This window comes from Pseudomassariella vexata (genome assembly GCF_002105095.1).
Source record: "Pseudomassariella vexata strain CBS 129021 chromosome Unknown BCR38scaffold_7, whole genome shotgun sequence".
Taxonomy (NCBI): Eukaryota; Fungi; Ascomycota; class Sordariomycetes; order Amphisphaeriales; family Pseudomassariaceae; genus Pseudomassariella; species Pseudomassariella vexata.
The window spans coordinates 1,848,838-1,870,992 of NW_024467962.1; the positions used below are offsets into that span (position 1 = coordinate 1,848,838).

A 22,155-nucleotide genomic window follows, 5' to 3' on the forward strand; every position below is an offset into this window, starting at 1 on the left:
CCACCTGCCCCGAGTGTAGAGGGGCTCCCGAAGCATGAGCCAGGAGTCGAAAAAAACGGCTCGGTGGATATTAATTGGCCCAGGATTCAGCAGTGTCGGTCCTGGGTAGCATGCGGAAATGTAGTTACGCTGTTCCTGCACATGTCGATTTTCAACAGGAAGTGATCTGCAAGCCAACATGAAGCCAAACGCAAATTACTGTCCAAATAGGCGGTGCTTGACCCAGAATCATCAGTTGGAGGGAAAGATCGCGGAGAAGAAAGAAGGATACCGACGATGAAACTACAAATTTGGCAAGCTCTTGTGGGCAAGTTGAGTAATGGACCTGCGACGATCAAGTGGAACGCTCGGCGCTCGCTCTACAGTGCATCCTCTCAGTTGCTAGATTGACGAGCAGAAGATAACCGAGACATTTTTCCGTCACTCTTTGCTATTTTCGAAAGATGCGACTGCCCACGCATTCTGCTCTTCTACAGCTCCTGCTGCTGCGATCCACTTTCGCGGCGCCATCCTTTGTGCCATCTCTTCTTGACCCCATTACGGATAGCATTTGGACGACTCTCGACGGACTGGTTGAAGTCGCACTTGGCGCAGTCGAGGGGACTCTCGGCGTGGAGAAGTCGTACGACTACGTTGTTGTTGGCGGCGGAACTGCTGGCAACACAATTGCCTACCGATTGGTAGAGGCAGGTTTTTCAGTAGCAGTCATTGAGGCAGGGCTCTCATATGAACTCGGGAAGCCGATCGTGGGCGCAGCGCCGCTTGGAGACATCATTGGGGTCGGATCTAACCCGCTTGATTCCATAATAACCGTCGACTATGGCTTCAAGACGACGGCACAGCCTGGCGCAGGAGGGCGTGAGATGCATTATGCGCAGGGGAAGTGTCTGGGTGGTACGTCGGGTCTCAACTTCTTAATCCACCACCGACCCAACCGAGGCGCCCTGGATGCGTGGGCTGAAGCTGTCGGCGATGACAGCTACACTTTCGACTCGATGCTTCCTTACTTCAAGAAGAGCTACACATTCACACCACCCAACAATGAGACACGGCTTGCCAACGCTACCACCTTGTACCAACATAGTGACTTCGCGGCCGAAGGCGAGGGAGGGCCAATCCAGGTCACTTATCCTAATTGGACACCGGTTTGGTCCACGTGGGCCGTTAAGGGCTTGGAGGCGCTCGGAATTGTCGCTACATCAGAGTACAATGAAGGGGTTTTGAACGGATGGCACTATGCGCAGACGACCATGCACCCCGACTCGCAAGTGCGCTTCACCTCTGCCGACTTCATCTACAAGGCGCGTGATGAGGAGGAGTTGAGCGATAGGCTCACCGTCTATCTGCAAACCCGGGCCAACAAGATCGTTTTTGACGAAAACAAGAAGGCAACCGCTGTTGAAGTGGCAGGCCTCGACCTGCTCACCTACAAAATCAACGCAACAAAGGAGGTCATCGTATCCGCTGGCGCGCTGCACTCGCCGCAGCTGCTCATGTTGTCAGGTGTCGGACCTGCTGACCAACTCAGCCAGTTCGGCATCGATGTGATCGCAGACCGGCCCGGCGTTGGGCAGAACCTGACAGACCATGTGCTCTTCGGTCCTACGTACGAGGTCACCTTCGACACCCTGGATGCAGTACTTGGAAACCCCCTGATTCTAGCTGAGAGCGTGGCCGAGTACGCCGCCACGCAGACGGGACCCTTGACCAACCAAGTCGCCGATCTCCTCGCCTGGGAGCGTCTTCCCGCATCGACCAATTTATCACAGTCGACATGGGATGCCCTCGCCAAGTACCCTGAAGACTGGCCGCAGATCGAATATTTCCCAGCGGCAGGCTACATTGGCGAATTCAACATACCCTGGCTTGACCAACCCAAAGATGGAAAGCAGTATGCCTCCATCATCGCCGCCATTGCCATGCCTCTCTCGCGCGGAAACGTCTCTCTTGCCAGTGCTAGCGCCGCAGTCAAGCCCCTATTCAACCCCAACTGGCTCTCCGACCAAGGCGACGTTGAGGTGGCCATCTCTATCTACCGTCGCGTACGTGACATTTTCAACACTGAAGCAGTCAAGAGTGTTCGCGTCGACCCCAGCGCCACGGGCGAATTCTGGCCCGGCGCGGACGTTGAGACGGACGAGGAGGTTATCGCTAACTTGCGGACATCAGTCATGGCTGTCATGCACGCATCCTGCACGTGCAGGATGGGTCGCAAAGATGAGGACACTGCCGTGATCGACAACTTGGCCCGTGTTATTGGCGTGGATGGACTACGTGTTGTCGATGCCAGTGCCCTGGCCCTTCTGCCTCCAGGGCACCCGCAGGCGCTGATTTATGCCCTAGCTGAGAAGATTGCGGATTCCATTATTCAAGGATTGGAGTGAAGCATCATCTAGGACAGCTGTTACTACATCTAATGCATGAATATAATTGCTAACTCACTCAACGTCAGTTTCATCTTGAACTGGGAATCATCTTTTATTGTGGGTAGCCGTTAACGGCGGATAAGGTTTGACATTGCCACCGTAACATTCTTCTTGGTTCCATGCTCGTCTATATTCAGATCATTATACCTGATGGATATGCCATGGGGACATTTAGTACGTCTGGGCTGTGCATTCATTCATGTATGGACAAGTTCAGATCAAAAAGTCCGGTGGAGCAGTAGAACGGGGAGCTATTTTGGCACTATTGTGTTCTCAGCCCTTATTTTGAAAATGGCCCCTTCATCAAGTATTTATTATGCTAATGTCGGCTGGTGTAGTTGGTTATTTCGCTGGTAGATAAGCCCTGATTTGAGTCTTGCCCACTTGGGTCGGTAATGAGTCGTGGGTCCGAATCCCGCAGCTGATACATAAGGGGGTTTAGTTAACCTGTTGTTTACCTTGTTGACTTTGCCTACCTAGCGATAATAGGGAGATTGGTGCAGTTTAGGATTACGAGCATCCTAGCCAGTCGACCGTCAAGCACTACGTCGGCGGAATATAACTCGACAGCCGGTCCAGAATTCGAATCGTTAATCCGACCCCTTATCGGACCTCGCCTATCCGATAACGCTCGTCGGCGAACCCGTCCCCTCACGATAGAAGGCGCGCAGCACGCCCTCTCGCCGCGATTCTTGCGAGCGTCTGACCACGTTACGGTCTATCCACTTGAGCGTATGGTTGAGATGTATACGCTCGACGAGAACCCCAATTAGCAGATACTACGACTTGTCGCGACAAAAAAATAGTCGAGCATCTTCTGCACATCAGCAGCATCCCACCCCTGAGGACGAATTTAAGTGCCACATTACCACATTTATCGGTAGTTCAGGCAGGGGTTGTAGCACAGACTTAGGGAGGGACAGGAGGTTTAGTAGTCGTTTGGCTACAAGTTTACCTGTATAACCGCCCTACGCGGCTTAAGGGCCCGCTATATCATATATAGCCCCTTAAGGGAGTACTTGTAGAGGTACCGAGGGTTAACACCTACGGCGTATTTAATATTATTTTTATTATTTTATTATTATGCTAAATCCTTCATACCCAGGAGTTTGAGTGCCTCTGATGACGTAGGCAATCAAGTCTTTGACACATCGAGCCATCCATCGCTGGACATCACGGATTTTCTTTGAAGAACAGCTCCAATCCGATGGTCCCAAAAGGCCATATCTACAGGGGTATAGCTCTCGATCAGATTCCACTGCCCAGTCGCATGGTATCGTCCTTTCCGGTCGCGTGCAGTTCATTTTTGAGCCAATGATGACTTATCATTATGAGTTGAGTACGACGGCCCAGCCAGGAACCTGCAGATTTTCATCTCACAATCTTGGCCTATGGAACCCGAGCGGCCCACTTTACCCCTGATATGTCGATTGTATTAGGCCAAGCGCAAAGTCGAGCTGACACGACTGCCAAACTGTGGACAAGACAAACGGCTTGCCCCTGCTAAACTCTGTAGCAGCTAGGTAACAACGAACGTGATAAATATGATGTCTAGCCCGCAAACTGAGTTGCTTAAGAGTAATGATTGCATCAATCATCAAGTGTAGATAGTAGAGCTATCCTGTATTTCTAGAATTATGAATTTGTCAGTTGTGCTGGAATTGTCCTGACATAAGATGGTGAGCCGGTTTTTCAGTCTACTGGTTGACGGCGGCCACGACACAGCAGATAGCAGATCAATTCAAATCAAATGAAGCAACCTGGGGCTGAGTCCTGCTGGCCCAGAATATTGGCAAGCTTGAACCTGGTAAGGTATGGGGTGACAACTTCCCTTTCGGGATTTAGAGAGGAAAACTTGATTAAACGACGCCAATACGGAGCTTCTGGCCAAAACTTTTCAGACTGGCAAGGGCCCCTGCCACCGTATTAATAGAGTCTCAGCCCTGAATCATAACAGTGCTTCCGGTAGGCTGTGACGTCTTGGCAAGCTCTAACTACCTATTGCCGATTTAGCTTAGTTCTAGTGTGTTTTTAGTGTAATATTTAAGATCGACACTAACTTTATAGCTCCATAAGAAAGATACCGTAGACTAGGAAAGCGAATCGGAATATAGTGTAGAGAACGCTAATACTATAGTTAGCAGCCTAATCGATCTTAATTTTAATAATACTAACGTGATCTATAAGTTATTTTCGTATATAAGTCACTTTCGCACTTTTTCAAATATTTTAACCTTTTAACTTAGCTTATATTTTTCTTCCTTCCTATAATATATCTCGTAAATCTAAAGAAGCCGATCTTTAGCTAGTTATCTAAGCTAAAAAGCGTAACCCTGAAATTTTATAGCGTAACGTAATCTTTAAGTTATTTTTATATATAAGTTACTTTCGCACTTTTTCAAATATTTTAAGCTTTTAATTTAGCTTAGTTAAGTAATTTAAAGGATAAAATACGGGTTATATATAGGATATTACTAAATTACTTAAAGGTACTAAGAAAAGTACGAAAGTAACTTATATACGAAAATAACTTATAGTTCACGTTAGTACTAACCCGCTTAGGCGCGCTAATAGTACTACGTAGAGAGCCGGCCTTCTAGGTTAAAGGAATCTTTACTAAAAATAATGTAACGAGCGAGTACTCGGCCTAAATAATTACTACGAATGTAATAGCTTAATGCCTAGTAAGAAAATATCGAGACGGTCAGTACTACATTATAATAAAAGAGAAGAATTCATAGTGTAAAGCCGCTTAAAGCTACCTAGAAAGTAGTTAGGTACGCCTTTGCCTTACCGGTTATATTCTAGATACTAGCTTAGTAGAAATATATCGTTTAAAGGGAAAAACCTTCATAATACTAGATAAGATAGCTATATTAAAGTAGACTACTTAGGACAACTCCTCCTAGAAATAGCTATAACGCTACGTTAAGCGAATCCATAATCATGTTAAATTATTAAGCCAAACGGCGATAACGAATGTAAGGAACCTAGCTACCTTATAGTAGCCGGAAATGATCTAAAGAATACATTGAAGCCCTCTTTAAGAAAGCGGCCGAAGAATATATTATCAATAGGTGTGGGTACCGCTAAGAGCCGAACTTCCACCCATATAATCAGAAGGTACTGTGGGAAGGGCCCCTGCCAGTCCAAAAACTTTGGCCAGAAGCTCCGTATCTAGCGCCTCTTGCGTAGCGAAAAGAGTCTTCTCGAGCTGCCTGTTTCGGAACGTGACGGTGGAAGTGTGGCTCGCAATTTTCAGCTCGACGCTGGGTGTGGAGGGGATAAGCATCCCATTATTCAATGCAAGATCGAATCGACCTAACTTGTGGCCTCGGCAGATGTGTATGCTCCGACCTCATGATGAGAAATTGTGGATGTGAACGACATACGACCTGGAACTCATTGACACGACAGTCGGGCAGGCGGATATCGTATGTAAGGCGGAGAGGAATGGCTTTAACTCTCCTAATCTCTGAGTCACTGGTATTTGACATACATGTTAGAAGCGCAGTCTCGTGAGGTGATCTCCCGGCTTTCTGGACGTGTCAAGGTCTCTCGGTATACTACTCCGTACATGGTAGTTGATATCTTAACAAGATGTTCTAGGCTTCTAGGTTTTTTATTTTCATTTTCTTTCACTGTTGTATTTGCTCGTCGAGCATTATAAAATATGAGAAATATGACTGATAACTGTTGTCAACTTGTCGGGTAGTGCTCTGGTGAAGATCCACCACTCCCATCACATCTCTCCCAAGCATCCAAGTTGCTTCTAGTGTACACTACTAAGTATGTGGCGATTCTCTATGATCTGACGATCCAATGGAAAACTGCAACAATGCACCGGCCGAGAAATTGGCAAGCCAATCTCGAAAAGGTCTCAAACACTGCTCATCTCTCCAGGTGGGGATATTAATCCACTCGTGCCCGGCTGGCATTGGTCCGTTTATGCATCGGACCCAGCCAACACGATTGGATTCCCTGTTCGACACGATGCGACCCTGGTGGCTCATCGGCTGACTAGCCTATACTGGGAATGGCCGTGATCCGCGTGGAGCAGTGATAACTTGGCTAACGGACGGATTTGACGAGATTCAAACGTTGTTGTTACCACCTCGGTCTTTCCGTGGTTGAGTTCCATCGGCTGGCTTCACGAAGCTCATCAACTTCAAGTCGTTGCGTGATGCGGTCCTTCTACGCCTTGACATTGGCTCTGTTCGCCGACGTAACTTTGTGTCTGTAAGTAACGTGCAGCCAGTGATTGTCGATTGATGACTTTCGGTTCCCGTTTCTGACTGTTCTTACAGCACCCACGGCCATACTCGTCGGCACGATCCCTTCATCCGCAACTTGAAGCGTGCCGACAATGGGACGGCCGAGTATGAGTACATCGTAGTTGGCTCTGGTCCTGGCGGTGGCCCTCTGGCGGCGAACCTCGCCATGGCCGGCTTCAAGGTCCTGCTGATTGACGCTGGCAGTGATCATGGCACGGGTAAGGCCCTTTCATCCGTAAAGTAAGTAGCCAGACTTCAACATGCTGACATGTGGCATAGCTACCGAAGAAGCCGTTCCTGCGCTACACTTCCTTTCTTCGGAATTCGAGGAGACGTCATGGAGCTACTTCACGAACCATTACAGTAGCTTCGACCAGCAGAAGAAGGATAGCAAGATGATCTATCGAACTTCCAATGGCTCACAGTACATCGGTCTCGACCCCCCCGCGAACGCAGAGCCCCTCGGCATCTTGTACCCCCGTGCAGGGGCTTTGGGAGGATGTTCACGGCATAATGCCCTCTTCACCATCTACCCACACGACAGCGACTGGAACTACATCGCGGAGCTGACGGGCGACGACTCGTGGGAGGCCAGTAAAATGCGCCGCTACTTCGAGAAGCTCGAGAGCAACAACTATGTCCCTAACAGCATCGTTGGTCACGGTTTCAACGGTTGGCTCACCACTTCGGTCACGTACCTCGGTCTTGTGCTGAAGGATTTGAAGTTCCTTGCTTTGGTCCTCTCGGGCATCTCGGCCGTGGGCGACAATGTTTTCACCAGCGTCGTCACCACCATAGCCGGCTTGGCTCAAGCTCTCGCGCTCGACATTAATGCGCCCGGTGTCGCGTCTATCCCCGGCGCATACCAGGTCCCTATTGCCATGAAGGATGGTGTTCGTGCGTCGCCGCGAGAATTTATTCTGGACGTCGCGCATGCACTCAACCCAGACGGCTCACGCAAGTACCACCTGGATGTCAAGCTGAACACGCTGGTATGCCATCGATAACTTTTTCAATCTTCATTAATTATTGACTGAGTCTTTTGCAGGTCTCCAAGGTCGTCTTTGATCAGTCCGCATCCACTCCCCGCGCCGTCGGTGTTGAGTATTTGGAGGGCGCCGACCTTTACCGTGCCCATAGCCGTTCGGGTTCTGCGACCGTCACTGGATCCGGCGCTGTCAATGCCTCTCGTGAAGTCATCGTGTCAGCTGGCGCTTTCAACACACCTCAGCTTCTGAAGCTCAGTGGTGTCGGACCCTCTGCAGAGCTTGAAGCCTTGGGCATTCCTGTCGTCCTTGACCTCCCTGGCGTTGTTCGTAGTCTTGTCCCAACAGCAGGTCCATGTTCCGTTGCTGACAGTTCTACAGGGCACCAACATGCAAGATCGCTATGAGAACGCCATAGTCACCGCTACTGACGAGGACTACGCCTTGACCAAGGAATGCACCTTTGCCCTCTCGTCCCCTGACCCCTGTCTGGAGGAGTGGGAGGCCGGTGAGACCCAAATCGAGCGTGGCGTCTACGCTACCAATGGCGGTGCCGTCATGACCACCATCAAGACCTCCGTATCGACCGGCGAGCCCGACATGGTTATGATCGGCGCACCGGGCCCATTCAAGGGGTACTTCCCCGGGTATGGCACCTACGCCTTCAGCGACAAGAGGCACTGGTCATGGATTCTACTGAAAGCCCACACCCGTAACACCAAGGGCACTGTGACCCTTACGTCGACTGACCCCCGCGACACGCCCAACATCACCTTCAACTCGTTTGCCGAGGGTGGCGACGATGATGTCCAGGCCATGTACGAGGGGTTCAAACTTGCCCGCAAAGCACTAAATGACTATATTCCCGTTTACGGTGAATTCAACGAGACCTGGCCTGGACCGGATATGACCGACGAGGAGGAGCTCAAGCAATTTATCCGCGACGAAACTTGGGGTCACCATGCCTCGTGTACATGCCCAATAGGCCCCGATGGCGATGAGATGGCCGTCTTAGACTCAGACTTCAAGGTCCGCGGCGTGAATGGTCTCCGTGTGGTTGATGCGTCATCTTTTCCTAAGATACCCGGGTTCTATATCGCCCTTCCATTGTATATGATGAGTACCAAGGCGAGCGAAGTCATCATTGCTGCTGCCAATGGGACTTGTGGCCAGTACTGCTGATGATTTAGAGTAATTAATCAAGGCATGTATAAATAGGGATATGATCATGTAACCTATCAGTATCAATAGTAATGACTAATTGTGTATCCGTCAACATGCTTTTATTACCTTACCGCCGAGAACAGCTTCCCCGATGGACGTGCTAGCATAAACTGCAGTGACTCAAATAGGGATATTGATGAAAAAAGTGGCGGTGAGTTTGACAACATGCTGCGCACACAATTCATCTTCGACAACTATGTATGTGTATATCCAAATCTAACTCTATGTTCGATACGAAATGCCGACATTACAGGTCATCTAGAATACCGGTACTGCGTATGCAGTCAGTCAGTGACGTGACTTCTCTCAACTGCCATCCCATCAGACTCGCTAAATATCAGATGCGACTTATCAATTTGCAGCTCGAACGTGAGATTGTAAATCGAGGTATCATCTTTCGCCATGCTAGTCACTGCCAACTTTTTTCGCGAGAGGGGGAAGGGGGCTGGAGCAACCTGAGGGGCATGTTGTACTTAAGCGGATGATGCGACTGAAGGAGTAGTTAGAATCAGGCGGAAGTTTTCACGACAGTGAAATGTCACGAGTATGAATAGGAGGATGAGCATCAAGGAGGTCGCTGTTGTCCGACCCGCAAATTGATGCTTTAACATATTGATTGAGCACTGTCAAGTCAAGCTTGGAACCTGGGTAGAGGATATGCTGGAACAGAACAACGAAGGTTGGCTATGACTTTGTTGAAGGGAGTGGCCGTAACTTTGTATGACAATTAAGATTCGTCGTTTGACTGCTCGTGGTAGGCCTTGAGCACTTTTGTTGAACCGCGCCTTTTTCTGGTATGCATTTATCATGGGATGTTGACTGCGATGAGAAGGATCAGAGGCTAAGCTGATCAAACCGGAGAGGCGACGAGTTTTGGATAAGTATTGAGTGCTGCATTCTCCCTTGGTAGCCTGCAGCGCAAGTTACAACATCCAAAAATCTCGCTCTGGATGAGACAGGTGCTGACACGTTGGAAGAATCACACGTCCTCCTGTTGAAAAGAGATCCTTGTTCGGGAACCCTCGGAGAAGGGGCAACTCAATCTGTGCTCCAAGCAGGACACTGTGTTGTAAATCTGCATGGCTGAAAACTCGGTCCCCTTCCATAAATTTCAGTGCTGAATCAACTTTAAGGTAAATTGTTAGACTCGGAGTAACCGTCCCTGTCACCAGTTCCACTGTAAAGGATGGTGTTGCGTTAAAAATGAGGAATTACCATTTACCCCCTTTCTTTGAACCGATTAGCTTACAATTTCCATCCAAGAGTACCGCCACAGATAACTATTATGTAGTCAGCCTTCGACTTGCGAACCTGATAACGCTGTGTCATGCACTGACCTCGCTTGACAAGGTGCGCTTTGACAGAAGCCAGCCTCGACTTTGTTCGCTTCGCTGCGAGATTGAGTATAAGGGCCTCTTTGCTGTTACTGCATCATTTTCCTCTTCTTCTCTCCCATTGACCAGTGCAGCAACATCGCGCAGTTTGACAGCCTCGAGCAGTTTGACCACATCGAGAACGTCCACGTCGACCGCAATGGCGTCCGTAGAAACCCCAGCAGCATTAGGCACCGCTCGTCAACATCCGCATCCGAATCAAGCCCAGGAATGTATATCGGTACTATAACTGGCGCCGTTGTTGGAGAAGTCGCGCTTCATTTGCTGTGTCATACTATTTTCTTCGGTGGAGATGGATGATGAAATACGGAAATAACAACGGTAGTTCTGATTATCTTTGTGCGAGAGCATGTCCATGATCAATCGTTGAGTGGGTCAAGGATTAATAAATAACGCTCAAACTCCTCTGGCACGCCTCATAAACGAGTGGTCGACTCAAGTCTTTACAGAGCTTCCTGGTCACGGTTGTGTAATCCCACGGGAACTGGATGTAGTCGGGCATGGAAGGAGTTAATGCAACCTGAGAAGACACACAAGCGGTCTTCAGGACACGGAATGCATAGAAATAGTTTCGGCATGGGAGGTGATATACTTATGCGAACGGTGGAAATGACTGGCTGTGCTGTGCATTGGGGGAATACAATCGTTCATGGCTTCTGTGCATGGAGAGTTTGGAGTTACCGAAGCACACTGTCAAGTGTGTGCGTTGTATGTAATATTGGTAAAATGCAAGTATTCTTGAGCATAAATTCAACATGGGATTATAACCAAACTAAACTATACTTACAAATAGTGAATAAAATCTACTACACACTCTCAGACGGACCATGTTACGAGTATATTCCAGGTGCTTAGTATTGTAGAGCGTGAGCAATACTTACCTGGTTATCGCACGTAAATGCGCTTTAACTAAGGTCTAAAATCAAGGGAAATCCGTGTAAGTGAGCTTGATATATATATTTTCGGAATTGTCGGCACCTGTCGTAGTTTTGTAATCATTACCTACTATATACAGCTTAAATGCAGGAATTTCTATCCCTTATTATCTCAGAAGTATCTTATAAAATTGCCACGTAATGTTTAGCCTGTTGAAGACTACACAGGCCAAAATAACTAGTACTGGGATATTTTTATTTCGTACCACCCTCCTTAAGACCCATGCAATTCCTAGATCTAATGCAAATGCTTCTTGAAGCGTAGTGTTACCGCTCGTGCAAAATTCTGTTCTGTGAAGATGGGGTTTGTGTCTCAAGTAGAAGCTACCTACTCAAGAAACCCACGTATTCCCAGCACACACCAAGGTCCCTTCCGATAACGATGTTGCAATTTCCCATCAAGGTCTGGCACTAACACAGCTGTCCACGCCATGTACAGCCTTGGGCATGTTTTTTGGTTCCAGAGAAGACAAGTGTCATACGTGAGCATAAAGGTGTGATGCCCGACCCTTTCCATCATTACGAGGGCCATATACTCGAACACCTGTATAACACCATCCAATGCTCTGGACTCAGTCATTCAATCTCCTATTCTTATACAATGACCGCCTCCATCAAGCTTTGTCAACACCCGGCAGGCTCTCTTCGCCCCAAATATCCCGACTCTCCTGCTCAACCGCCTTCATGGCAACTGCAACTGCTTCCAGTTTGTTGACAACATCGCGAACGCCTTGGTCGACTCTTGAGAAGTATCGATCGTTGTTCTGGCGTCTTCTCCGCGCCAACAGGATATCGCGTTCGGTTTCCTCTTCCAGCGTACCACCTAGTTTTTCGCCACCACGCCCACTGCTCGGAGGCCTTGCGCTCCCCGAGCCCACAGTACTTTTCCCGGGCTCGGTGCTGTCGCCGATGACTTTGCCTGCCACACCCGGCCCAGTGCCAGTTGCACCAGCCAGACCCATATGGCCTAGGGTGCCCTTGAGATCTCGTACTTCTTCCGTACCCGTTCCCTCCATCATCTCCATAGAGTCATCTGCCTCGCTGCGCGCCCATGCCTGGGCTAGTGCAATCTGAGCGGCGCGGAGTTCTGTGAGCTTCCGGTCGTGCTCTGGGCCAAAGACATGTGTTCCTCCCGATGCCGAGAGCTCAACCTCCTCCAATGTAGCCTGCATCTCAGCCCACAGCGCATCGGTCCTATCGACGGTACGGGACGAATCGCCAGTCTGCAACCTCAGAACTGGACCGGATACAACGTTTCGGCCCCGGGGATTCAGTAGAGAATTCTGTCGCGCCAGAGATGGAGGCACGGCTGTTTGTGCCGATGCAGTAGCTAGGGTGTGCACGTTCGAGGTCGAGTTCGAGACGGGAGCTGAAGGAACCGCCGCGCCGCCGGCCAGCATGCCCGGAAGGGAGACATGTGAGGCGCCTGGTGAGGGATGTAAGAAAAGCGATGGCGGAGGGTCGCGCGTCTTGGAGGCGGCGCTTGGCTTGGATTTCAGCTGAGACATTGCTCCTACTGGCGCGCCCTACTACATATTGACGCGACGTCAACGGGCTAACAGCTAGTGGTGGGGACGACTGGAATCTGGTGCTGGCTGAACCTTGAGCTTGACTGCTTCAATTTGAAAGCGATTGTATGTACAAGCTCACCTAGGTGTAACTTATCCTCAATGTGTGATTGGTGTATATAATAAGTGGCTTAAGCAGTCCCCGAGGCTGTCAAGATGTGGCTTAGCTCAAATTCAGAGACCGAAACCCCTCCACCCCCTTCCCCCCGCACGAGCCACGGAACACACGAAAAGTCGCTAAAGGGTTTTCGAGCCCACGGCCGCTTTTTTCCCAAACCCCGAGTCAAATCAACTTCACTTTCACGAAGACATTCCACCCAACCTCAACACAGCCATTTTGAAGCGGTACAACTGTCAAATCGGTAGGTTCTCTCTTGTCCAAGAATAGACTGTGAAGCACTTGCCCGATTCGAAAATCTCTCGAATCTCTCGACCGACCCCACCGCAAATTTCGCTCGAACAATCACCTTCGATTTCACCCACGACTGTCACGAATCGCAAACCGCTAACAACGTTCTTCATAGCGCAAGATGGGTAAGGGCAAGCCGAGAGGATTGAACGCGGCGCGCAAGCTGCGCATGAACCGCAAGGACCAGAAGTGGGCCGATCTCTCCTACAAGAAGCGCGCTCTTGGAACCGCCTTCAAGTCTTCTCCATTCGGTGGCTCTTCGCACGCCAAGGGCATTGTGCTCGAGAAGGTTGGTGTCGAAGCCAAGCAGCCCAACTCGGCCATCCGAAAGTGCGTGAGAGTCCAACTCATCAAGAACGGCAAGAAGGTCACAGCTTTCGGTATGTTCATCAACATTCTTGCTTGTTTGTCGAATTGGAAGGTGCATGATGGCGCATAGGCATGGCATGTTCGTGCAATGGGGAGCTCGTACGATTGGGAGCTCGGTCGCAGATGGAAGGAGGAACGGTCTTATCACAAACCCAAGGAAGCACGTGCTAACACCAATGCCACGCAGTTCCCAATGACGGTTGCTTGAACTTCGTGGACGAGAACGACGAAGTCCTCCTCGCTGGTTTCGGTCGTAAGGGCAAGGCAAAGGGTGATATCCCTGGTGTGCGATTCAAGGTCGTCAAGGTTTCGGGTGTCGGTCTGTTGGCTCTGTGGAAGGAGAAGAAGGAGAAGCCCCGCTCTTAAAGGGCTAATCGCATTTGGGGACGACGATACGAAAATGGACTGAAAATCATTAGGGCAATCTGGAGTCGATATGGCTTGCTTGTGTTTTCCCATCGGCATCAAAGGGTCGGGCCATGATACACACCCATAGGTGGATGAGATCCGAAAATAGAGATCCCACTTCGCTACACTACACAAATTGCCCTGGGTTATTGTTGACAGGTGATGGTGCATGGATATGTGACACTGTTGTTGGTATCCAAATGCCTACTTCGGTATTTTACAGGATAGTTTGACTCATCTATTAACATATTGAAGGGCGGTTTTGTGCATATTCCCCTGTTGTACATTCCCGGTTGTCATTTCGTCTCGTCGACCTCGGTCTCGCGCTGGCGGTCTTCAAGATCTCTGACCAGATAATCAGCTCCAAGTCCCAAACTGATGGTACCACCTGTAATCCAACAGCCATTGACGAACCACCACCAGCAATCCTTCACGCTTTTCAAGTTGACCCTCTTAATCATCCATCCCAAAGTCACCGCAGCTCCTCCACAGCTTCCAATAAAGAAAGCTGGCCCAGCACCAGCAGCCCATCCTGTGGCACCCAGCAACCCAATTTTCACGATTGCCAGCCCGCTAAGGACTTTCTTTGTCTCGTTGTCATACTTGAGCGCGATGCTCTTGATTCCCGCCTTCGCGTCGTCCCGGATGTCCATATGCGCGTATATCATGTCGTACAACATTGTCCATGCCACGTTGCTTGCGTACAGAAATCCAGCGGCTGCCAATGCTGAACTGTTCGACAACAGATCCACGCCCAGAGCAGGGAACCCCATCATGGCGCCCCAAGAGAATGTCAAGCCCAGTACGAACTGCGGATAATACGTCACACGTTTGGCCAGTGGATACATAGCTACTAGGAGTAGTGACGGCACGCCGTAGAATAGGCAACTGAATGGAAATTGAAGTAATATGCCAAGCCCAGCTAACAGTTGGACTCCCGTATATGCCAGGGCATTGAATGGTGTGATGGCTCCACGCGCAATAGGCCGCAGCCGAGTTCGCGATACCTTCGGGTCGAGGTTCCGGTCCCAGAGATCATTGATGGAGCATCCGGCGCCGCGCATGATGAGAGCTCCGGAGAAGAAAAGCGCGCTAGTGCCGATGACGGTGAGAGGGGACGCAATCGGTTCCGCCAGGGGGGCCGCGAGGAGAGTGCTGAAGAGACACGGGAAGAAGAGGTAGTACGTTCCGGCGGGCTTGTCGAGCCGGACGAGCTCGGCATAGGGAACCCATGATGGTGGAAGGCGGGAGAGTAGCCCTGTGGTCGGCGGTGAGTAGATTTGGGGGGCTGCTGGTGATGAAGGTGATGAAGGTGATTCGATGGTCGTTGTACGATGTTGTGACGAAAAATGGAAGGGCCGGGGTGATAGAGCGGCGAACTTTGACGTGCTACCCAATTGTGAAGTCGAGTTGCCTTGAATGGCCCTCACGAAATTATGCAACTGCATTGAGGAATTCCGAGATCTCTGTGTGATGACCCTACGGCCGGGCCATCTTGTAACCGCCAACATTGTGGCCGATGAGTGAGATAATGCTTGGTTTGAGTTAGCAAATTGTGGCTCTGGGGCATATGCGTCGTCATGCGTGAATTAAAAGCGATCGGGTTTTCCTAGTATCAGACTAGCACCTTTCTCTGCAATCCAACCCAGTGGACATGTTGGTTCAAGAAAAGTTCAGGATCTTGTTCAGATATAAACTCACTTGAGCCTCACTGTCGCATTGGTGCTTCTCATCCAGGACGCTTCTTCAAGATCAGTGAGATGACCAAAAACAACCCACCTTTAGACCCCTTTACACACATCTGCTTGAGCTATCCCTCCAAGCTTAGTCTACCACTTCACAAAAAAGAATTCAAAACAACTCCAAGCCGCTCCTCTATTTTCTTTCCGTTTACCTAGGCGTACATAGTACAACACTGAATATCGCAGCCATCAAAATTGGCACGTCCAATGCAAGTGCCAGGAAGAGGGCTACTTAGAGTTTCATGTGGTCAGTGCACCAACGCTCAATGCGCCGCGATCACACCTTCCCCAAATTCTATGAGCTTGGCAACCCTGCGTCACATCGTCACAGCTCGACGATCGGACAGTTATCTTCCTCTTACCCTCTTCCACTTCAACGTCTCTCAGGAGAGGGAAGCTACGAACGCGGATATTTATGCCTTTTTCGATCGGCCTACTGCAAGCCTGTCCAACATGTGACCTGGTTCTCGGCCCTATCAAGAGGCTTGTACTCCGTGATTGAGGCAGTCGTCACGACCCGCCGCATAACAAGCGCGTCTCATCCGGCCCTCACGAGCAACCACCACGGCCGTTCGGTCCGCCTAATTTCTTGGGCTATCGTTACTTCGCTTGCACAGCGTTGACTTTCCCACAACCGTCAACATGCCGACTGCAATGCACCCCCAGGCTAAATTTGATCCAATCCCCCCGGACTTGGATCTACACGGTCTCGTCGACCGAAGTTCCAATTTCGACTGGGTCGTTCGAATCTCTACAGCTCAGATCCGGCGACTCGGCCCATCCGGCTTCGAAAAGCTCGTACAGCTCCATGTCATTGAAAGCGGCAAGCCTTTAGTTATTGAAGGTTGGAATAAGGTTCTGCCTGAATCTCTGTTCAGCGCCAAATGGCTGGAGAAGACACATGACAAGACACGTGAATGCTCATACATCAAAGGCTGTACCTAGCTGTTTCGCGCTATATGTACTGACGCGCGATGCAGAGGAAAACGTTCGCGACATCAACCACCAGACGGACATTCCCATGACGATGGGCCATTATCTTCGATCAATGCGACAACTGACAAACCAGTGGACCCCAAACAACTTCCGAGATGAGCGACGCCAAAGACTGTACTTGAAGGATATCGACTGCCCCACGGAATGGTATGAACATTTGAAGAAGGTGATTCCTCCAAACGTCTTCTACATGAACGAGAACGTAAGCGAGAACCCGGCCGAGAGTTTGCGTAACGACGATATTTTTGGCGCCGCAGAACCAACAGCTGCCGTCGCTGGTGATTTGATGAGTTGTTTGGCCGAGGACATGCGTGCTCAGAATCTTATGTGTTACATCGGTCACGAAGGAACGTATACGCCAGCCCACAAGGAAATGTGCGCTAGTTTGGGGCAGAACATTATGGTTAACGCCTCGGGAGATGAGAAAGGAGAAAAACCCGGTAGCTCCATTTGGTTTATGACTGAAACCAAAGACCGGGAGGTAGTGCGCGAGTACTTCCTTTCCATGCTTGGCCACGACATCGAGATTGAGAAGCACTTTGCACAGATTAATGCTTGGAAGAAGGCAAATTTCCCCGTTTATATCGTCGAGCAAAAGGTCGGAGATTTCATTCTCATTCCCCCGTTGGCACCTCATCAGGTATGGAATCGAGGAACACGGACAGTGAAAGTGGCTTGGAATCGGACGACTGTTGAGACATTAGATCTGGCTCTTCACGAAGCTCTGCCTAGAGCGCGACTTGTCTGCAGAGATGAACAGTACAAGAATAAGGCTATCATTTACTTTGCGCTTGAAAAGTACTACAACAAGCTAGAAGGTGCTGAGAAGAACGTTGAAGTCGGCCTCCTGGGTCTCGGCCAAGAGTTGACGCAAAATTCGCCCCGCCTGAGGCAAATGGCCAACGATTTCCGGCGGCTATTCGGCCTCTTCACCGAGATTTTGGTGGATGAGATGTTTGGCCCCAAACACACTGATGTTGAGCTCATCAAATTCGACTCCAACATCACGTGCTCATATTGCAGATCCAATATCTTCAACCGATTCTTGACCTGCAAATGCTGTGTACGTCAGCTTATCAATGGAGATGAGGACACTTATGACATCTGCTTGGAATGCTACGTGATGGGCCGCTCCTGCGTCTGTATATCGGGGCTGCAGTGGTGCGAGCAATGGCGTTGGTCCGATCTCGTTGAAAAACACGAACAATGGCGCGCCATGGTCATCAAACAAGATGGCTTTGTGGATATCGAGCACTCCCCTCAACCGCTTGAGCTTGCGCGCAAGAAGTCTGGGAAGAAGTCTGTAGCGCAGATTTGTCAGGAACAGCTTCGAAGACGTCCGTGGAACGACATCACCAAGGCAGCCGAGCAAGCTCCTCCGGAGGGGTCAGAACCAGAACCCGAAGTTGACGATGAAGGTCGTGTCAAAAAGAAGCTCAAATATAAGCGCAAGACAAAGCAGGGCGAGATTCATCGTTGTCACGTTTGTTGCCACAAGGACTATACGTTCAAGCTCAACTACTGCACCACATGCCAAGAGGCATACTGCTATGGTGTGCTCTGGAGAGCATTCGACACTATGCCGCAATCTGCTATGGAACAGGAAAACTGGCAATGTCCGAGGTGTCTCGGCATCTGCAATTGTGGTGCCTGTCGGAGAACGGGAAAAATGAATCCCTATGTACCCAAAAATACTCTCCTCGGTCATGACACGCGGCACATCGCCGATGACCGCAGTGTTGAGTCTATCGTCGACTTCCGTGTTCATAACCTTAACTGGCTGAAGGGTGCTGGTGAAGAGACGCGAAGTAAGGACACCAAACGCATGCAGAGACTACGTGAACAGGCAGATGCTGAGAAAGCCAAGGATCCTCTGGCTTCGTTGTCTGCGCAAGACGCTTCGCACGAGATGGACTCAGCTATGCACGACACTTCCACAAACGGTTATGGAGATCAAAGTCAAGCCTTGGGTCTCGGTGGTATGCCGATATATAATGGCGAGTCCTCGAATGCGCATCGCGATCCCACAACGGAAGAGGGCGGAAGCCGTGTTGAAGTGGCCGACATGTCTGGCATGCCGAACGAGGAGAGCAATTCGATATATCCCGAGCCGTCTTCGTACCCTGACCCCACAATGGGTACTCGTATGATGGGCATGGGCTTCTATGAGCAGGATGATAGCGCCGATAAGATTCTTTTCGATGCTTTTCAAATACCTTCCACGGATGCACTCAACAACGAGCCGGAGATGTCGGAGTTCGTCAAGAAGACGCTACGGCTTGCCAAGCGGAAAGCAAGACTTGAGAATGACGATGATCCGGACTTCCAAGGTCCGAAAATTCACCATCGCAAGAAGCCAAAGACAGGCAACATTGATCAACTAGTCAATCTAGATCCGGCTTTGCTTGGTTCTCTGGGTCAAGATAGCAGTACAAGCACACCCATTCGACCGGATGCCCAAGATGGGTCTAGAGAAGCAACTGCTACTGAAAACGGTCAACAGAGTGAGTTTGTCACGCCTCTACCTCGGCTGAAGCCGGCTCGACCTCCTCTTCCGGTAGAACCTCTGAATCCGACACTGCGCCATGCCAGGCCGGTGCAATCGTATGCAGAAGCCGAAGAGCCAGCAGATGACCCTGATGACATTATCCCGGCTTTCACTATGCCCTCGAGAGAAAATAAAGAGAAGGAGGACGGAAATTCGAGCAAGAATCCAATTGATCTGGCTGCAGATGCCGTCCGTGCGCTCTCCCAAATGGATGGTGACGGTGGCCAAAATGACACACCCCAGCAAGGGCCCAAGAGACGAGGTAGACCCCCGAAATCAGGGAGCTCATTGCCTGAGAGTGGCAAGAAAAGGGCAGGTCGCCCACCCGGGTCTCGCAATAAACCTCGTCCGTCCAGCTTGAGTAACGTCGACAGGAATGAGAACCCTGCAATGCTGGATGGCAGCGATGTCGAACAGAACAATCAAGTTACAGTGGAAGATCTCCAGGTTGGGATTAAGGCTGAGCTGGCCCGCCCGGCCCGCCCACCCAAGACGGACAAGAACCAGGACAAGACAGACACCAATTCTCCAGCTAGTGCTCCCATCAAAAGAGGACGAGGTCGACCACCAAAGGGGTCCCTGGGACTGGCAGCGCCGCGGTCAGCACCTGAACCGGCTCCTGTTTCAGAATCAGAATCAGAATTCGAGCTCAAACTCGTCCGACCTCCTAAGGGTGAAATGATGTCCATGGCGGAACGCATGGCAGCCCGTGGGAAGAAGATAAAGATTCGCGCCAAATCCAGAAACGGCGAGAGTAATTTCCCAACTAATCAGCCTAACGCCCATGCGTCCGTCCATGGCCCAGTCCCGCCAACGGAGTCAGAGGACACACCTGTGGCAGATGCTGATGAGGTTCCGTCCGAATCGGCCACTAAGCGTGGCCTTGGCCGTAGCGAATCGGTGGATAATGACTTGAAGGCACCGGAGCCCGAGGCCGGGTCTTCGGAGGCGAGTTCGACGCCAGAAAAGCAGCCTGTATTTGCTGTGCGGCCCGTGCAAAAATCAGGTCCCACGATTGTGAGATTAGACTATTCGGATGACAATAGTACTTCGAACAGCGACAGTGTCAGTGATTCTGATGACTCAGATGAAATTCCAGCACAACGGCACTTTGCCGTTCGTGGGGGCGGCAGGGGTCGGGGACGAGGGCGAGGTCGCGGCAGAGGGCGGGGTAACACGTCGGGGGTTGCGTGACAGTTGGATGCACTTAGATACAAGGCTAATCTGTGTATGAATGGTAGTATTCTACGCCGCAGTTCGAGATATTCACGATGGATACCCAAGGATATGTATGCCCCTGCCACAGGAAGGCCAATAGGGGCCAGGCTCTTAGAGTGAACTCTATCAATATTGGCATGACGGACACATCGCAATCGCTCTGCAGTACTGCTCAAGTACCAACTGATCTAAAAGCCTAACATTGCAGAAACAAGGGCATGGAAACCTGGGATGGCATACACTCGGAGTGCTCCAGAGCTCGGGGACAAACGATGCGAATGTGCACTGTGGCAAGAATTATAGCGGGTCCAAAATAGAAGTCCCATGCCCGAGACGACCCACTCAAAATACAGGATTTGAAAGCGTCAGGGTCATAAAAGCCTCAAGTGTCCCCTAGGCGAAGCTTGTAATGAGTCTTTTGGAAAGAGCCCGCCTACAGAGTTCCTTGTAGAGAATCTAGTTGGTAACGAAGCTCGCATGGAAATTTGATCATCTCTGGTACTTGCGGTAGGCTTCGGCACGTGTTACGCCTCCGTGCCAGTGTCGCGATGAAGTTTAATATCGGTATAGGGCTATAGATTCTTTTAGTAGGACGCCTAACGTAGTCCACAAGCGAACGGGTCACCCAACCGAATGGGTCACGCCCATAGCAAAAAATAGAACTAAACTTCCTAACTTTACCACGCAACTAATTCTCGATGGATTCTGCTCAAAAAGAATCTCAATTACTCCTTGCAACTCAGGCTATCAGAAATGACTCAACACTTAGTATCCGACGTGCTGCAACAATCTACAAAGTCTCGAATACTACTCTCCAGGCGCGTCTTCAAAAACGTCAATCACGTCGCAATATCGAAGCCAACGGTCGGAATTTAACAAAACTAGAAGAAAATACGATTATTCAAAGGATAATTGAGCTAGATTCGCAAGCATTTCCTCCCCGGCTAAGTGCTGTTGAAGATATGGCAAACCGACTGCTACGCGACCGCGACGCGTTACGCGTCGGCAAGAACTGGGCCTCCAACTTCGTTAAGCGACAACCACAGCTCAAGACGGTATTCAGCCGTAAATACGACTATTCTCGGGCCTTATGCGAAGATCCAGAGCTTATTCAAGGCTGGTTTGACCTTGTGCGCAATACAATTGCGAAATATGGGATCGTCGATGCCGAAATCTACAATTTCGACGAGACCGGCTTTATGATAGGTCAGATTACCGCATCGATGGTTGTTACGAGCTCTGAAAGGAAAGGCAAGCCTAAGCTAGCCCAGCCTGGCAATCGGGAATGAGCTACGGTGATCCAGGGCGTCAATTCCCAAGGCTGGACGGTCCCGCCATACATCATTGTCAAAGGCCAATACCACCTCTCTTCCTGGTACGAAAACGACGCGTTGCCGAAGGACTGGAGGATCACCGTGAGCCCAAATGGTTGAAATACGAACGAATTGACCGCAGATTGGCTAAAACACTTTGACAATACACCAAAGGCCGGAAATCGGGTGTATATCGCCTTCTTATCCTGGACGGCCACGAAAGCCACCATTCCGACGCCTTTGAGCAATATTGCAAAGAGAACAAGATTATTACACTTTGTATGCCTGCCCACTCTTCCCATATCCTCCAGCCACTAGATGTGGCATGTTTTGCGCCGTTAAAAA

At 50.2% G+C, this 22,155-nt stretch overlaps 6 protein-coding genes across 6 annotated transcripts; 4 read left to right on the top strand and 2 right to left on the bottom strand.

The window, feature by feature from the left end:
• Positions 1-178: 178 nt before the first annotated feature.
• Positions 179-2,384, top strand: BCR38DRAFT_458027 (uncharacterized protein; the record flags this gene model as incomplete). The annotated part of the gene is made up of 2 exons (XM_040862112.1): positions 179-190; positions 477-2,384. 2 exons carry the CDS (start codon positions 179-181, stop codon positions 2,382-2,384), a joined length of 1,920 nt encoding a protein of 639 aa, XP_040715720.1.
• Positions 2,385-6,534: 4,150 nt separating this feature from the next.
• Positions 6,535-8,960, top strand: BCR38DRAFT_434732 (uncharacterized protein). Its single transcript, XM_040860315.1, has 5 exons — positions 6,535-6,665; positions 6,734-6,918; positions 6,980-7,692; positions 7,749-8,012; positions 8,068-8,960. The coding sequence occupies exons 1-5, from the start codon at positions 6,610-6,612 to the stop codon at positions 8,866-8,868; spliced, it is 2,019 nt and encodes a 672-aa protein (XP_040715721.1). The 5' UTR covers positions 6,535-6,609; the 3' UTR covers positions 8,869-8,960.
• A 2,660-nt stretch (positions 8,961-11,620) lies between these two features.
• BCR38DRAFT_211701 (uncharacterized protein) lies at positions 11,621-12,923 on the bottom strand. Its single transcript, XM_040854162.1, has 2 exons — positions 12,890-12,923; positions 11,621-12,830 (listed from the first exon to the last, which is right to left on the bottom strand). The coding sequence occupies exon 2, from the start codon at positions 12,745-12,747 to the stop codon at positions 11,854-11,856; it is 894 nt and encodes a 297-aa protein (XP_040715722.1). The 5' UTR covers positions 12,748-12,830; positions 12,890-12,923; the 3' UTR covers positions 11,621-11,853.
• An 81-nt stretch (positions 12,924-13,004) lies between these two features.
• On the top strand, positions 13,005-14,217 carry BCR38DRAFT_434741 (40S ribosomal protein S23-like protein). The gene is made up of 3 exons (XM_040860316.1): positions 13,005-13,169; positions 13,332-13,596; positions 13,773-14,217. Exons 2-3 carry the CDS (start codon positions 13,338-13,340, stop codon positions 13,949-13,951), a joined length of 438 nt encoding a protein of 145 aa, XP_040715723.1. The 5' UTR covers positions 13,005-13,169; positions 13,332-13,337; the 3' UTR covers positions 13,952-14,217.
• BCR38DRAFT_434742 (UbiA prenyltransferase family-domain-containing protein) lies at positions 14,218-15,795 on the bottom strand. The gene has a single exon (XM_040860317.1). The coding sequence runs from the start codon at positions 15,502-15,504 to the stop codon at positions 14,290-14,292; it is 1,215 nt and encodes a 404-aa protein (XP_040715724.1). The 5' UTR covers positions 15,505-15,795; the 3' UTR covers positions 14,218-14,289.
• A 130-nt stretch (positions 15,796-15,925) lies between these two features.
• Positions 15,926-20,473, top strand: BCR38DRAFT_392971 (uncharacterized protein; the record flags this gene model as incomplete). The annotated part of the gene is made up of 3 exons (XM_040857589.1): positions 15,926-16,648; positions 16,716-19,711; positions 19,781-20,473. The coding sequence occupies exons 1-3, from the start codon at positions 16,378-16,380 to the stop codon at positions 20,471-20,473; spliced, it is 3,960 nt and encodes a 1,319-aa protein (XP_040715725.1). The 5' UTR covers positions 15,926-16,377.
• Positions 20,474-22,155: the final 1,682 nt, after the last annotated feature.

Coding starts and splice junctions, on each gene's coding strand:
- BCR38DRAFT_434741 (XM_040860316.1), top strand. CDS start 13,338: ATGGGTAAGGGCAAGCCGAGAGGATTGAACGCGGCGCGCAAGCTGCGC. Junction 13,597..13,772: donor CAAGAAGGTCACAGCTTTCG/GTATGTTCATCA, acceptor AATGCCACGCAG/TTCCCAATGACGGTTGCTTG.
- BCR38DRAFT_434732 (XM_040860315.1), top strand. CDS start 6,610: ATGCGGTCCTTCTACGCCTTGACATTGGCTCTGTTCGCCGACGTAACT. Junction 6,919..6,979: donor TGGCAGTGATCATGGCACGG/GTAAGGCCCTTT, acceptor CATGTGGCATAG/CTACCGAAGAAGCCGTTCCT. Junction 8,013..8,067: donor TCCTTGACCTCCCTGGCGTT/GTTCGTAGTCTT, acceptor ACAGTTCTACAG/GGCACCAACATGCAAGATCG.
- BCR38DRAFT_211701 (XM_040854162.1), bottom strand. CDS start 12,747: ATGTCTCAGCTGAAATCCAAGCCAAGCGCCGCCTCCAAGACGCGCGAC.
- BCR38DRAFT_434742 (XM_040860317.1), bottom strand. CDS start 15,504: ATGTTGGCGGTTACAAGATGGCCCGGCCGTAGGGTCATCACACAGAGA.